This window comes from Phytophthora infestans, genomic scaffold (assembly GCF_000142945.1).
Source record: "Phytophthora infestans T30-4 supercont1.15 genomic scaffold, whole genome shotgun sequence".
Taxonomy (NCBI): domain Eukaryota; phylum Oomycota; class Peronosporomycetes; order Peronosporales; family Peronosporaceae; genus Phytophthora; species Phytophthora infestans.
The window spans coordinates 321,926-336,818 of record NW_003303744.1 but is presented as its reverse complement, the minus strand read 5'-3'; the positions used below and the strand labels follow the sequence as shown (position 1 = coordinate 336,818).

The following is a 14,893-nucleotide window of genomic DNA, read 5'->3' as shown; positions in this document are numbered from 1 at the left end:
AGATGGAATCAGTGGAGGGAGACAACACCCATGATGAGCTCGACCCAGATGGTCTGGATGGCCCATCCCTTCACCAGCGGCGGTAGCAACAGCCGCAGCCGGGGCGGGTGGATCGTCCATGATCCAGAAGGTACAGATCTCAGCCATATCGGATCTGAAGGAGTTCACGGGCAAGGATCAAGACGAAGCCCGAGCGCGAACATGGATTAGCAAAGTCAAGTCGGCCCTCATGAGAGATCAAGCGTCGGATGCTGAGAAGTTTTTGACCTTTGCGGATCTGCTAGCGGGGCCAGCCAGGAACTGGTATCGACAGCTGAGCAGATCCACCAGGAATAAGTGGCCGGATTTGCTGCACAGTTTCCAAACCCAGTACTGTGGATTGGGGGTGTCACTGGTACGACTATACTTCCACGCTCGCCGCAGATCCGACGAATCCCCGTTGGAATATTTTCATCGGCTTAATGTGGCCGGTCTACGAGCCAAGTTGAAGATCAAGGAAGGGGGATCCAAGGTACTACGGGAACACGTGGATCATTTCATCGAGACATTTAGAGACGTGGATCTGACCGACAGGCTGACCCTGTTACGACTTTCAGACGCCGATGAGCTTGAAGAAGTGCTGCGGGATGTGGATCGTGCGAAACACCGCCAGAAGAAGGCGGCGGTAGGATCCGGCAAGTATCGCCAAAAAGCCCCGACGCCCTCGGCTCCAGCTCGACGAGTCCACCAAGTCACGGCGCCCGACTCAGGAACTGAATCAGGATCCGACGGTTCGGACTCCGACCCAGAGGATTACCGTCGAGTCTGTCTCACTACGTCCAACGATCGAACGGCGAAGACCGGAGACAACTCTCGACCGGGGGATACCGTACCCGGGGACCGTGGGACGTACAGATCCCGAGATCTCATGGACGGGACAGCGCAAATCAGGTGTTCGCAGTGCGGATCCCGGAAGCACACAGAATATGGATGCTGGAACCATCTGGTTTGTGAGAAGTGGCAAGAAGGGTCATCCCGGGGATCATTGCTTCTACGTGTGTCGTGGTTGTGGCGAGATCCACGACACCGGCAAGTGCCCGATGGAAGCGTTCTACAACCAGATCCGCCAATGGTTTGATCCAGCCAAGCACAGAGGGATGTTGCCAGATGCGGCAGAGAGGATTTTAACTTGGACGCTCGCCGGGTTCGAATCCGGTACGAGCCGAGCGTTCTAGGTATTGCATTCATGCCTTTGTGAACAAGACGTCGCTAGATCCAGGTAGCAGGCTCCTAGATCCAGTCGATAATACACGTGATCTACATGAAGTGTCAGTTGCCAATATTTCTAGTTTGCGCCAAGTGGATGAATTTGCCAGATCCGAAGTCTCTTCAACCCTGGATCTACAAAGGGGAGAAGCGCGCGGTTATTGGGAGAAACGACAACATGGTCGATGGTTTGAGCCTACCAAGGGCGAAGTCAGTGCAGATCCACCCAAGGTTGGTCAGGTCACTGGATCCCGTGGGTCTGAAGAGATTGGATCCATGGATCTGCTGACGGGGGAGTCCCATGGATACTGGAAGTACCATGCACCAGGAAAATGGCTCCGACAAGCCATGGTAGGAGGCAAGATAGATCAACAATGAAAAAGCAATCCTACTCCTAGATAGTGGTGCCGAGGTGTCTATACTGGATACCGCCTTTGCTCGTAAGGTTGGGTGCCAAGTGGATGGGAGTCGGATCCAAAATTGTGTTGGGATTGGTGAAGGCGTGTACCGTACGAATGGGAGAACGCGAATCAAGATCACGCTGGCAGGTTGATTGGAATATTGGTTCGACATTTGGGTCGGAGACCTGGCTAGTCAAGATGCTATTCTTGGGATGGATTTCATGGTACCAGCCGGGGTAGGGTTAGATCTGGCAGATGGGACACTGTGTTTCCTGGATGAAATGCGGATCCAGCTCAGTGGACGACGACCGTTGTACGGGTCGAAGATGAGGACCATAAGGGCGGATATGACGACCTGGATCGAGCCCGGAGAAACCTGGGAATTGCCAGATTGGGTGAAATGGGTGGAACATGAGAAACGGTGGGTCACCCGGGGCGAGAAGTGGGTGCCTACAGTAATCCAAGGACCAGGTCGATCGCAGTATCTTCAAGTTACGAATGTCAGCGACAAGAGGTTATTACTTGACCACTATGAAGAAATTGGGCGATGGCTGGCGAAGGATGGTATCCCTAGGCGGCCTGGATATGTGTCAGTTGGATCTCGTCGCTATAGCGAATGGCGGAATATGGCGTATGAAGCGACTACCGAGATTGAATCTCTCGGGGAGGTGGAACCCCCGGCGGAGCCGACTGGTCCCTTGGTGGATCGACCTTCATATCCAACTCCGCGAAAGATCCTACTGAGAGATCGTCGGATTGGGATCCAAGTGGCCGAGGCTAGATCCGAGACAGCTGGAGATACCCAGAGCCGATTCCCAGGTAACCAAGGGTCGGTGGATGGAAGATCGCAAATGATTGAGCCTGGCCCGATGGATTCTGCTAATTCGCAGTTGGATCCGAGTTTCCCGTTGGACCGAATTTCTGAATCCCTGTCAAGAGTGTCGACATTGGTTAAACAAGAGCTGTCGTGTACAAGTATACCAGAAACCGAAGTCGATCCAGAAGACACTCCTCCCGGTACCAGAATACCCGATCCCATGAAAACAGAAGGGATGACCGAAGAGGGGAAATTGCGGTACCTGGATCCAGTGGTAGATCCGACAAATACTGAGGACGAACAAGTATGCTACCATGAAGGCGAGGATCTGCACGCCGAATATCTTGGGAAGGTAGGGCGGTAATCCCGGAGGTACCACTGACTACAGAGGAAGTCACGATTGATGATATCCAGGTGGATCCGGGAGCGAACGAACCCGCAGAAGTGGACCGACTACGTCCGAAAATCTGGGAAAGCCGACATCCGCAAATTGGCAAAGGAAATGCAGTCAACTGTGACATCAATGTCGGTGACGCGAAGCCGATCGCTCAAAGGGTGCGGAAGGTGGCACCTCAGTTCCGAGAATAGCTCTCGGATATGATTAAAGGTCTGTTACAAGCCAAAGCATCAGTTTTTCAACCTCCGGTGGGCGTCTCCAGTGGCGATTTTAAAGAAGAACGGGATGGATATACGTCTGGGTATTGATTACCGGATGTTAACGGTCTGACCAGACTGATGGTGAATCCGATGCCTCTACTCAATGAGCTATTAAACGATTTGAATAAAGTACTCTGGTACTGCTCCCTAGATATGGCGTGGATTTTGGGTGGTGGCTATGACGTATCGAGCTCGCGCGATCTCCGCATTCATCACACCATTTGGACTGTTCGAGTGGAATCGGATGTCGATTGGACTGAAAACGCACCCCAGATCTATCAACGTCTGATTGATAATGCCCTCCACGGATTTACCCGAATACCGGAATCCGGGTGGATCCGGAGAAGGTGATGCGGAAGTGGATCCATTCTGAAGCAGGAGAGCCAGGCGATCTGGGGATACCATCCGTGGTACGGCGCAGCTCCTATATCGACGACATTCTAATCCTGGCGGAATCGTGGGATCAGCTGTGCGAGAGAGTGACATCCCTACTGGATACGTGTACTAACGGAATCTCTCTATCAGCGTGGTGAAGAGTTATTGGGAAATGCGCAAAGTAGATCATTTAGGTCATCGAGTCTCTAAGGAGGGGTTGGAGGCGAATCCTAAAGATCTGTCTTCGTTGTCAGATTGGTTTTTTCCGCGGTCGCCACGGGCGATGCAATCCTTCTTGGGCAGTTTGAATTACTACAGTCGGTTCATTGAGAATTACGCACTTTTCGCTGCGGTCCTCTATGAATTAAGAGAGGTGGACGTTGCTGCCATGGCTACTTTGGCTATCCGGACCAAGATCCAACAAGCTCTGGCCCTGGAAATCCCAGATCGAATTGGGGATCCACATGGCACGACGTCGAGAGGCGATCTGAAGCAAGAACTCGATCCAGGACGGGACCAGCTAGGAGAGGATCCGATCTGGACGAAGCTGACGGAAAGGATCTCAGACAAAGTGGAGCCTCGATGGATCCGAGCTCACCATGCGTTTGTGGAACTAAGGGACAGGATCGCAACAACACCCATGCTCCGCCATTTGATCCAGAACGTCAGCCTACGGTGATAGTCTATGCTAGCGATTGAGCGATTTTGGCAGCTTTGGTACAAGAGCATGAGGGGATCTGTCATCCGGTTACCTTTGTCAGCCAAACGCTAAAGCCTAACGAGTTGAATTACGGAGCAGTGGAGAAGGAGATACTGGCACTTCTACGGGTGCTGGATCTCAATTATAACCTGCTGGTGGGGAGATCCATCCGGATCCTGACGCGACATTCTACGCTTGCCTGGCTGTTTAAGTCGGCCGGGTTGCAAGGACGGTTGGGACAATGGGCAGCCCTGCTCTCACCATGGACACTGTAGATGAAGACTCGGTAGATGTTTCGTCACGTGGAGTAGAGCGTCAGGTACATGTACTGTCAGGCAGCGAGTCTTCAAAGTGGAAAACTTTCGAAAATTTCGTGGTTGATTACAGCTCACCAAAGTGCGATTATGGTAATATAGCAGTGATGACTCGGCGACAGACGAAAGCCAAGAAACGCGTCAGGTTTGCAGATGAACACTCGGAGGATGTCTCAAAAGCTCAAGAACAGCATGAAGAACGACGAGAGACGTCCACCGAAGCTTCATTCGGCGAAGATTTGCCAGACCATCCTCACAAGACTGTACCAGCGGCATTTCCCGATGCGGAAGATGTTGACCCGGTAGCGATACAGCGGGAACGACGCAGACGGATACTGGTGGCACAAGACGAGGAGCAGAAGTGGTTTAACATCAAGAAGGTGCTTCAGGGCCAATCAGAAGAGCTGAGCTACAAAGAAGCTCGAGATGCCTGGAAATACGCTGACCGGTTCGTGTTATCAGAAGACGGCGTGCTTCACTATCTTGGATTGAATCGTCGGTACGACCACGGTTGACAAGAGAAGACCAAGCTGCGGCTTGTGGTACCGACAACGATGATTCAAGAGGTCTTGCAGAACTGTCACGACTCGCTGGAAGGAGGACATCAAGGTGTGGTGAGAACGTTCCATCGCGTTAAGTCCGATTATGATTGGATCGGCTTGTACGCTGACGTGGAGAAGCATGTGAAGTCATGTCCAGATTGCAGCTCGAGTAAAAGCCGCCCACAGCTCCGTGGATACTCACCTGGCAACGTACTAGCCGAACGACCTTTCCAGATCGTCTCGATGGATTTTGTGATCCCACTACCGAAATCTCGCAGGGGCAACACGGCGTTGCTCCTATTTCAGTACTCGTTCACGGGATTCGTTATGGCCAAGGCTATGTCAGATACGACTGCACTGAGTGTTGCCCAAGTGCTCGAAGAATGTGTGTACCGACGGTTCGGGGCCCCATCATTAATAAGGCATCACCGCGACCCACGCTTCATGAGCGAGGTGTTCCAAGCGTTCGCAGAGGTGATGCAGTCAAGATCAAGAGCGACTATGAGCTATTGGCCACAGGCTAAAGGACAGCAGGAACGCTCGGTGAAGTCGGTGATGGGTTCCGTACGGGTGTACGCGGAAGACCCTCTACAGCAAGATTGGGACGAAATCGCGGAAAAGCTAGTATTTGCTATTAATACTTATCAAGACACAACGAGGAAGGAAACGCCGTTCTACCTCGTTCACGGTTGGGATGCTCAGTCGACGCTGCGGGCAATGTCGTCATCACTCAAACGAGGGCTCGGCAAGCAGTCTGACGCACTAGCGTGGCGGCGTGAGATCAATCGACAACATGAGGTCGCCCTCACTATGGCCAAGGATTATCAGGCAGTAGAAAAGGAGCGAAGGGCTAAAAAGCATAATGATGCTATGAGTCGACTGGAAAAAGCTGCTGTACCCCAACCAAGTGGAAACGAACACTCGGCAGACCCTCCAGAAGCTTCGGAAGAGATGGAAGATCCTGCAAGAGCCCCACCGAGATCTCTTTTTGATATTGGGAGCCGGGCGTGGCTGTACATGGAACACGTCAAACCGGGCTTGACAAAGCAATTAGCTCATCGATGGAATGGACCTTTTCGGATCAAGCGCAAGGTGGAAGAGTTTGCGTACGAGCTGGAACTGCCTGACCGAAGTGGGTATCGCTTCTACCCAGTAGTGCATGTGTCGAGACTCAAGGCTGTCAACGAGTTCAACAGTCGACCGAACACTCGGATGGTACTAGACGCGACTAATGAAGCAAGACTTGACTTCGATGATGAACTGTTGCCTGAGGACAGCTGGGAACCGGATCAAGTTGCCGGTGAATATGAAGTCGAGGCCATCCTCGACGACAGAACACCTCTGACGACGAGCACGGAGCGTGCTGTACGCGAGCTCAAAGTCAAGTGGGTTGGCTATGAAGATACAACTTGGGAACCATCATCAAACTTGTCATGTGGAGGTCTGCTGTACGACTATTTGCGAGCCAAGAAGAGCGAGAATCGGCTGCAGATGGCGCAAGTGGCGGACGAAGACTAGCGTGACTGGATCACGTATGAACTGTCCACAGGGCGATGCAGCCTGTGGTAACAGACGAAAAACGTTACTGCAACAACAAATTGTATATGCATTTGAAGAACAACATGAACATGATTACGCTGTGGAAGTGGATTAAGAATAAGAAAACATGAATGCCGACCGAAGAGCGACCACTGAAAATGAAGTCACGCGGGACACCTCAACAGTTAGCTGAGATGCTGGAGAACGTCGTGGAACGTGCAGCGAGGATTCAAATCGATTCCAATTGCCTGGCCGCGGTGGCCAAGAGTGCCAACGAAGTCGAGTCACCACTCTCCTTCTCCTCTTCATCAGGAACCTGAGCCTCGGCAGCTGGAGCTGAAGCCGGACCCTGCGAATCCTCGGTACCAGCTTCAACAGGAGCAGCAGCCTGAGCGGGACGTGGAGTACCCGGTGGCGAGTCAAACAACGAACGCCAGGTCGGAATAAGTTCGGTTGAATCGAGAGACGGGTCAACGATCACGCTTCGGTACACATCCACGAAACGCGTACCACGAGGATTTAAAAGCTCCGGATTACGCTGGCACAGGAAGTACGTGGAGTTGTACGGGTGCTGATGCGGGCATTCATCCATCGAGTACGCCAGGGCTGACGAGCGTCGAGAGCCGGAACTTCTGAAAGCCAGTCAGATGTCCGAGGTGCGAACGACAAGTTTTCGATGGGGTACCACGGCTTCGACGGCTCCAAAAGCAGTTCGGGACGAATGAACGGCACGCTGGAAGCACTAGAGGAAACCGAGTCACGACTCCACGCCATGTACGGCTCACGGTACTTGTTACGAAGACGATCAGCACGACGGTCGCGCTCACTGAAGAGCTTCTTCAACACAGCTCTCAGTTCCTTCAAGTGTTCCTTGTCATGGCCAACCTTTTTAGCTTCTTCAGCGAGACCTCGTTCAATACCAGCTAAAGGAAGCCAGTGGAGACGCTCCCACAACGCGAACCCGAGGTCACCTTGCTTACCGCCGTCACCCCAAAGGTTCGCCCAGATCATCTTGAGATGGGTCTCAATCGGAGCACGCTTGGAGATGGGGACGCTTGGTTTGAAGTCAACAGTGTCGAAGAGACAAGCTTGAAGAGGATAGAGCTGCCGAAGTTGCTGGTACGGGTGATCAGGATGCGAATAATCAAAGAACGCTTGGAGACCCTCCAACGTTGTACGCACGGTCACCTCACCAGCTGGTTCGGGAAGCGTTAAGCTCAAGATTCGCTCGAAACACTTCTTGGCGCCTGCATCAGTAAATCCATGTCCACGTACGGGAGAACCCACGGTGGCAAGGTGGACGAAGCCGGCACCGTAGGGCGAGTACCAGATAACACTCGGTGAGGCAACGGTTCAACCGACGGTGCACCACCACGACGCGGCACCGAAGTGTAGGTGGCCGTAATCATGCGTCCAGGTTTAGCATCGAGAGTCCAAATAGGCGGACGGGGAGACACTGGAACAGGAGGAGAAGATGCTGGTGCTGGGGGACTTGCTGGTGGCGAAGGAGGCGGACCGGCAACGATGATTGGGGAAGTCATCATCGGCGAAGGATTTGGCCGAGGTGGGGTCGGAGGACGAGCTGGACCAAGATTGCTCCAGTTCCTCTCGGAATCTTCAATATCTTCGTCATCGAGTGTGCTTGAATGGCGGAACATCATCGCCACCACTGGGAGCATCAGAAGAATCATCCACCGAACGTTCGTTGTCATCCACGTCATCTCCACGATCGTCATCAGCATGCCCATCGTCATCAATCTCCATCTAAACGTCGGGCGAAGACACGCTTGGTACATCAGCCGTCGGAACAGTCGGAGCCGGCTTCGAAGACACGGAAGCTAGTGGAGCAGCTTCAACAGGGGCAGACCCTGCTGTAGAAACCACTCCCGAAACTTCAACTGTCTTGGACGTCGCGGCAGACGCCGAAGCAGACTTGCCTTGTGGGACAGTTTGGTCCGACTCTTCACCTTCGTCACTTGAGCCAAACATGAGCCGCATTTCCTCTGCCTCGCGCAGAGCTTCTTCAGCAGCACGTATGTCGGCTGGAGAAGGTGAAATTGTGGAAGCTGGTGGCTTGGCCACATCGTGTGGACCCTAAGGCGGCGGCAAAGGCGCGTCAGGAGAATCGGGAACGTCGTGGTGATCCCCAGAGTCCACCTCTTTACCCGAAGGCTCTGTGGCAGTTTCCTGAACCGAAGGGACGCTGCTTGGATCAGCAGTCCCCATGTCCACGTCACTCTGGTCGCCGCTGAGGTCGACCACGGCAGGAGTCGAGGAAGACGCAGGTGTAAGAGGTGGCGACCATGAACTTGGAGAAGACGGTACAGACTGGCACCGAGCGTTAGTTGCTGAACACACGGTGGAAGGCTCGACATTAAGAGCGTACCTTCAACAGCGAGACGAAGTACCTCGGGATCCATCCCTGCCAGACTCACGTGTGCACATAGGGTACGATTCGCTTGGAGGAGGCGAGTGTTACGGTCTTGCTGGTTCTCGAGGACCTTGAGCGTGTCGTTGTCAACGTACTTTGCCCTGGGCAAGCTTTACCAGAAGAAGGTGAAGCTTCCGAGTCTGCTCGGTATTCGCTCCAATAGAAGACTTGTACACCTCGCGTTCGCGAGCCAGCTTCTTTTGCAAAGTGCTGATGAAAACGTCCCGAGCTTGGACCTCGCAGTGAAGACGATTCAAATCCTCTGCGTGTCGCTCCATAGTGGCTTGAACACTTGCGAGCATGGCGTCGTTCTTGGCGTTCGAATCGCGGCGAATCTTGACATTGTGGTGTAAGGCTTCAATCTCAGCGTTGGCAGCCTTGAGGAATGTCTCCTCGTTCTCACGAGCCATGATGTGGGGTGCCACCGAACGTACGGCGGCAGCAGCCTCGGACTGAGCAAACCGCAACTGACGCTCCAAGTCGGCAACTCGTTCGGGTAACGCCGACAGCGCGTCAGGAACAGGTTGTATCGCAGCGAGGACATCATCGAAACCAACGGCAGTCTGGAGGCGACGCTGAGTGTGTATATCGCCGTGGAGAGGAGGCGCAACGCTGAGCTGCACTTGGTGACGAGCCATCGCAGTCAAGTACGGGATTACCGAGGTCATCATGTGATCGACCGATGCCTCCGTATTCTCAGCCAGCATGGCGCGCAGCGAATCTTCGGTGAGTGGTGGGGGACCACCAGTTGGGGCAGGAGGAGCAGCAGGAGCCATCTCCGCGGGTTCAGCGACAACTGGGAGTGCTGCAGGAGCTACCACAGGGAGTGAAGAGTCCGGGGCAGCGGGCGCCGGAGAGTCGGTTGATGACGCTGCTGTCGGAGGAAGAGCAGCACACTGAGGGGCGTTCGAACCCTCGGTCTTGCCCTCCTAAAAAACAAGTCGAGTAATGCGAGGTGATGAGCAAGGTACCGATGATTCAGGAGAAGGATGGGCTTACGTACCTCCAGCTGCTCACGTTCGCGACGTCTACGAGGATTGAGACGCTAAACAGCGTCGGACAGGGATCGATTCAGACGCTTGGACACACGGTGGCGAGATGGTGAATTGAAGAATGAAGAAATGTCACAACGGGCACCAGTACCGTGGCTTCCATTGCGACAGGGGCAGTTGTGGTGTAGTGATTTCTCCGTAGTTGCGGATTATCACCCGTCGACAAAGACGTGACACCGCTCAAGTTGTTCAAGCGACGAACCCTCGGTCAGGTGATGTACGGAGACGCCAAGGTGCAAGGGACTCGACGGCGTCACCTCCGAACGTTCAACGAGTATTGGATACGGGCATATGTCACTGAATCCAGGCTGTCCTTATTATTAATAATGGACTGGCCGGATTCGCATTCAGCGGACCATCTACGGTACGAACCCTCAGTGGCGGTTGGGGTGAGTTCGCGGAAGACTCAGCGACCCTTGGAAGGCACGTTCCGTCTGGGACAGGGCACGGACCGTTAAAGATGCTCATGCGACGGTGCAGACGACGCTTGGCATGCAAGAAGATCCATAACGGATCATTGTTCACTTGATATTTGTATACTTGATTAGGACTTCTTATTAGGAATAGACCCGAAAGGGTAAGCTTAAATACAGAACAGAATTTCCACTCAAGCACACAGAGCGACGTCCGGCTTCAAGGTAAGCGTCAGGTCAAGCTTGTTTGAGTGTGTTATGCCTGTCGGTGAACTCGAAGCTCTGTAGCGAGGGTTCATCCGGCAAGGCCGAGAGACTTTGTGTATTGGCCGATTATTATCGGGAGGTTTTACGTGACGGCTTATTGTTGCCTATTTGCACGGCTGGGAGTGCTTGAATTGCCTCCCTTTTATTCTTTCTACCGAGTGTTGAACACTCGGTGATCTCGTAAAAGGCTTACCCGTGCCTGGTACCCTTCCGCTGTTGGGACCACGAGGATTCAAAACACCTGCTAGCTTTACTCGTGCTAGTAGCGTGCTCTTATTTTTACTGGTTGGCCTATATAAGTAGATTACAAGGTCCAGTTTGTCCCAATGCAAGGGCAGAACTGGGGTCTTCAGGTCCGCCCGAACGATCGTTTACTATCCTAGTAGACGTATTGTTGTGGGAACATCCTAACTACATTTGTAGCTAGAGTTCACGTGGGATTTCAAACACCACAGTTTCGTCGCTTTCAATTTGAGCACCGGTGGGGCTCTATATCTATATAGCGACTGAAGAGCTCAAATTGATAACTACTAAGGTTTCACCAGGCGTCTCTATCGCCAATTTTTTAGCTACCGGGGGGTTTCGGTCGCTATTTCGGACGCCATAGCGACTGAAATCTATAGGAGGTTGGATCACTTGCATCCAAAGGCACAGCTCCAACAACACCAGGATCGCATCAATTTAGAGCGTGAGATGCATGAGTACTCAGTGCAAATGGAACGTACAAGATCCCAGGTGCAAGATCAAGCGGAAGAGCGGATGCAAAGGGCTCGACAAGAGTCTGAGGAGCGCAACCGACAGCTTGGATTTGAGTGTGTGAAAGTACTGAGCGATGTGTTCCGCAAGGACTAGCTACGTATTAAAAGGAGGAGGAATGTAGACAAGCTTCACTTTGTATTTCCAAATGCTAATGAATGTACGTGTTGCCTACAGCTATCCGGTGCTAAAATAGGCGCTTAGGCTTGGAGGCGCTAGCCCGAACTAGTCGCTGATAGTGTTGCCACCCTGCGCACAAGTAATGCAGTTCGTTAAGAAGACACTAACCCGATACATAAGTCCAACTGGTTGAATCCCAACCCGAGCTTGTCGTTTGAAATCGAGAGATGTCCAGTAGTTGGTCGCCTGCCCGTATGACCACTCGACGGAAGCTCGTACACGACTCATACTCACGTTTACTTGCCGTTGTTCTCGCGACATATTTTCAACCGCACCAGCGTAAGGACTACGCAGTACATCATCGTTACCGTAAGCTTGATCGCCATAAATCTTGTACAGTTGGAAACGGGAATCATTGCGAATCCTCTCAGAAATCTTTGAATCTTTGTTCAGTTTGATGTCACGGTTTCGACCGGGAAATGGTCCGTACAAGTGAACGATAAGTCCGTCTGGGGTTGTTAGTGTTTGATACTTGAGAGCATGCTTGCATTTGAGACCATTATACACAGATGTTGGCTCATAAATTTACCATCGCGCTTTGTGTGACGAGGTCGAGGACGACATATCCCCCGCACAGCTCCATCAATGAATGCCCACACGTTTTGCAAGAGGCCACCAGCGTCAAACACAGCGTCTGCGTATGCCTACAGATTCTGAACCACGTACGATTCGTTGAAATAAAGAAGTTATGCGTACTTGTCGTTCAAAAGTGTCAGCATGTGCACAAAAATATTTGATAGACCACTTGAATCTCTACCAAAAGTTTCTTCAAGATCCACCCAGCGAACCGGCACAGCAAGTTTGTACAAAAGGACACACAGACCCTCAACTCCAGTTGCAACCGTCCGTTCACGGGTCCGAATGCCTTCTAATCCAAAGAGCGTCACAAGCTCCACGATCTGCACCTTTGTAAACCGAAATCTGTCAACACACTGGTCTTTAGAAAGAGCGTTGAAGTTGTAAGGTGCGCGACGTACTGCTTCCACTGGGAGTTCTGTAGCTAAAAACGAGAAAAGTGCTGCCGAAATAACGGTATTTCCTTCCTCCATTGCTTGCCTCCAGAGCCGAAACAAAAACGCAGCCTTATGGTATCGGCGCACTCCTGACGTTAGCTGCCGCACAACTAAGAGCACATCGCTACCGTCGTCTTGGTTTGTCGACATGGTGGGAATTCTTGGTCAAGGTGGGATGGAGACAACGAGGTTCTCAAAGTCCCTGGAAGACATAGAGCTTGCGCATGTGCACTCCACCCAACTTTCTATTCCACCTCAACTTTACCGCTGCTTTCAGTACGATTTAAGTGAAGCACTTAGCATATGATACAACAACAATTTTCTTTTGTAGTGGTGGATTCGAAGCCACCTACCTACCTATCGCTTCATCCGCGAGATTAGGCAAAAATTCCATATGATTAACAGTATTTTCTGGATTGCACAGACTGGTGGATTGCACAGTTCTGCTAAAGCAGAACTGTGCAATCCAGAAAATACTGTTAATCATATTACTAAGTAGTACCTCTACTACTTAGTTCCTTTAGACTGTTGCGCACGGCGACACAGGCTCGCTGCATTAGCAGCGCTCAGAAGAATTCGGCCGCTGCCATCGAAGAGCGCTACGCATGCAAAGCCTTCCTGCCCGCGCCTGTCCCCGATGAGACGCTCAAGGAGATCCTGAAGCTCACATTGCGCGCCCCGACGGGCTTCAACGTGCAGCCCTATGCGTGCGTGTTGGTGCGCGAACCAAAGGACCGTGAGAAACTAGCGGAGGCCATGATGGATAGTAACATCCGCAAGGTAAAGGAAGCCCCCGTAGTGGCGGTCTTCGCGGCCGATCTGGAGCCAAGCAAGCGCGTTCCGCGTCTGCAGCAGCTGGCCCACGACAACGGTGCTTCCGCGGACTTCGTGGCTAACCTGCCGCACTTTGTGCGTCTGTTTTCTGGCGAGGGTGTGGTGGCAAGCGGTCTCCGTGCGGCCATAGCGACGGCCGTGTCCCCGCTGCTGCCTGTGCCTTCCAACGTATCGACTGAAGCATGGGCGTTCAAGCAGACAGCACTCGCCGCTGCGACGTTCCTGTACGCCGCTCAAGCACACGATCTGGCAACGTGTCCGATGGAAGGATTCGACCAGATCCGTGTTCGAAACGCGCTGGACATCCCGGACCGATACGGCGTCCCGGTCGTGATTGCTCTCGGCCACGCCAACCCGGATGCTAAGCCCCAAAAGCCTTCAGTGAGACTGGACCCGACCGAGATCTTCTTTGACGGCAAGTTCGGCAACTCAAGTGACAAGATTTTCTCCGACAAGTAACACAAGTATGGACTTTAAGCTACACAGCAACTAAGTTTTTTTTAACACACACACTTAACTTGTCATCTTGGCATGTGTGTGGCCATCTTTCCATTGAGCGTTTCACACACACACCAAGTACTGTTCTATTTCTCTTCGCATACTGCAAAGCTCGATGTTTTACCAGCTATTCAATCTCTCCAACACCGAAGTTGCCCTTCGTCCGAGCCCAGACCTTCTCAATATCGCTCGCTTGGGTCCACTGCTGCTCTGATTGGCTTGTTTTCACAGATCCTGGAGTATACTGCTTCACCAGTGGGTTCGTCAAAGTGAGCTGCTGGTCCGATTGATGCACCGATTCCCCTGACGAGGCTCCTTCCTCGGATTGTTGCACCGAATCGTCCGTCGACTGCTGCTTCGTGTTGGCTTCGTCGGAGGCTGGCGAGTATTTCGTGATAGCTGAGTACGGCTTCATCGCCTCGAGGGCAGCTGTACCGTCGCGAGAAGTGAAGTTACCGCTGCTTACGAGGGTATTCTCTTTGCACGAGCGACCCAAATACTTGGTGCACTCATCCACTCCGGTGGCAGCGTAGAGGAACCCTTCTCCTTTTTTGTATAGAGGGTTCTCCACATTATTAAAGTAGTTTCCCTCGGCAAGCATCAACGCGTTGCCATCGAGCTCGAAAGAGTGGTTGGAGAGGTTATCCCAGTAGTTGTTGGCGACATGTGCGATAACGGAAGAGTTTTTGTCGCCAACCTTCGGAGATCGGCCCGAAGTTGAATGGACGTAGTTGCTGAGCAAACTGACGCCCGTTTTCTTGCCGTAGAGCAATATGGTCCAGTAGTGGCGTCCATTGCAAGTGGCCGAGTAGTCGGTTTCTCCGTCAAAGTCCGAGTTACTTACCGTCATGGTGGCGAC

The 14,893-nt window shown here is 52.5% G+C and overlaps 1 protein-coding gene across 1 annotated transcript; it reads left to right on the top strand.

Annotated features, from left to right (window-relative positions):
* Nucleotides 1-12,850: 12,850 nt before the first annotated feature.
* PITG_09459 (nitroreductase family, putative) lies at nt 12,851-14,058 on the top strand (the record flags this gene model as incomplete). Its single annotated transcript, XM_002903065.1, has 2 exons — nt 12,851-12,978; nt 13,227-14,058. 2 exons carry the CDS (start codon nt 12,851-12,853, stop codon nt 13,993-13,995), a joined length of 897 nt encoding a protein of 298 aa, XP_002903111.1.
* Between the last annotated feature and the right edge of the window lie 835 nt (nt 14,059-14,893).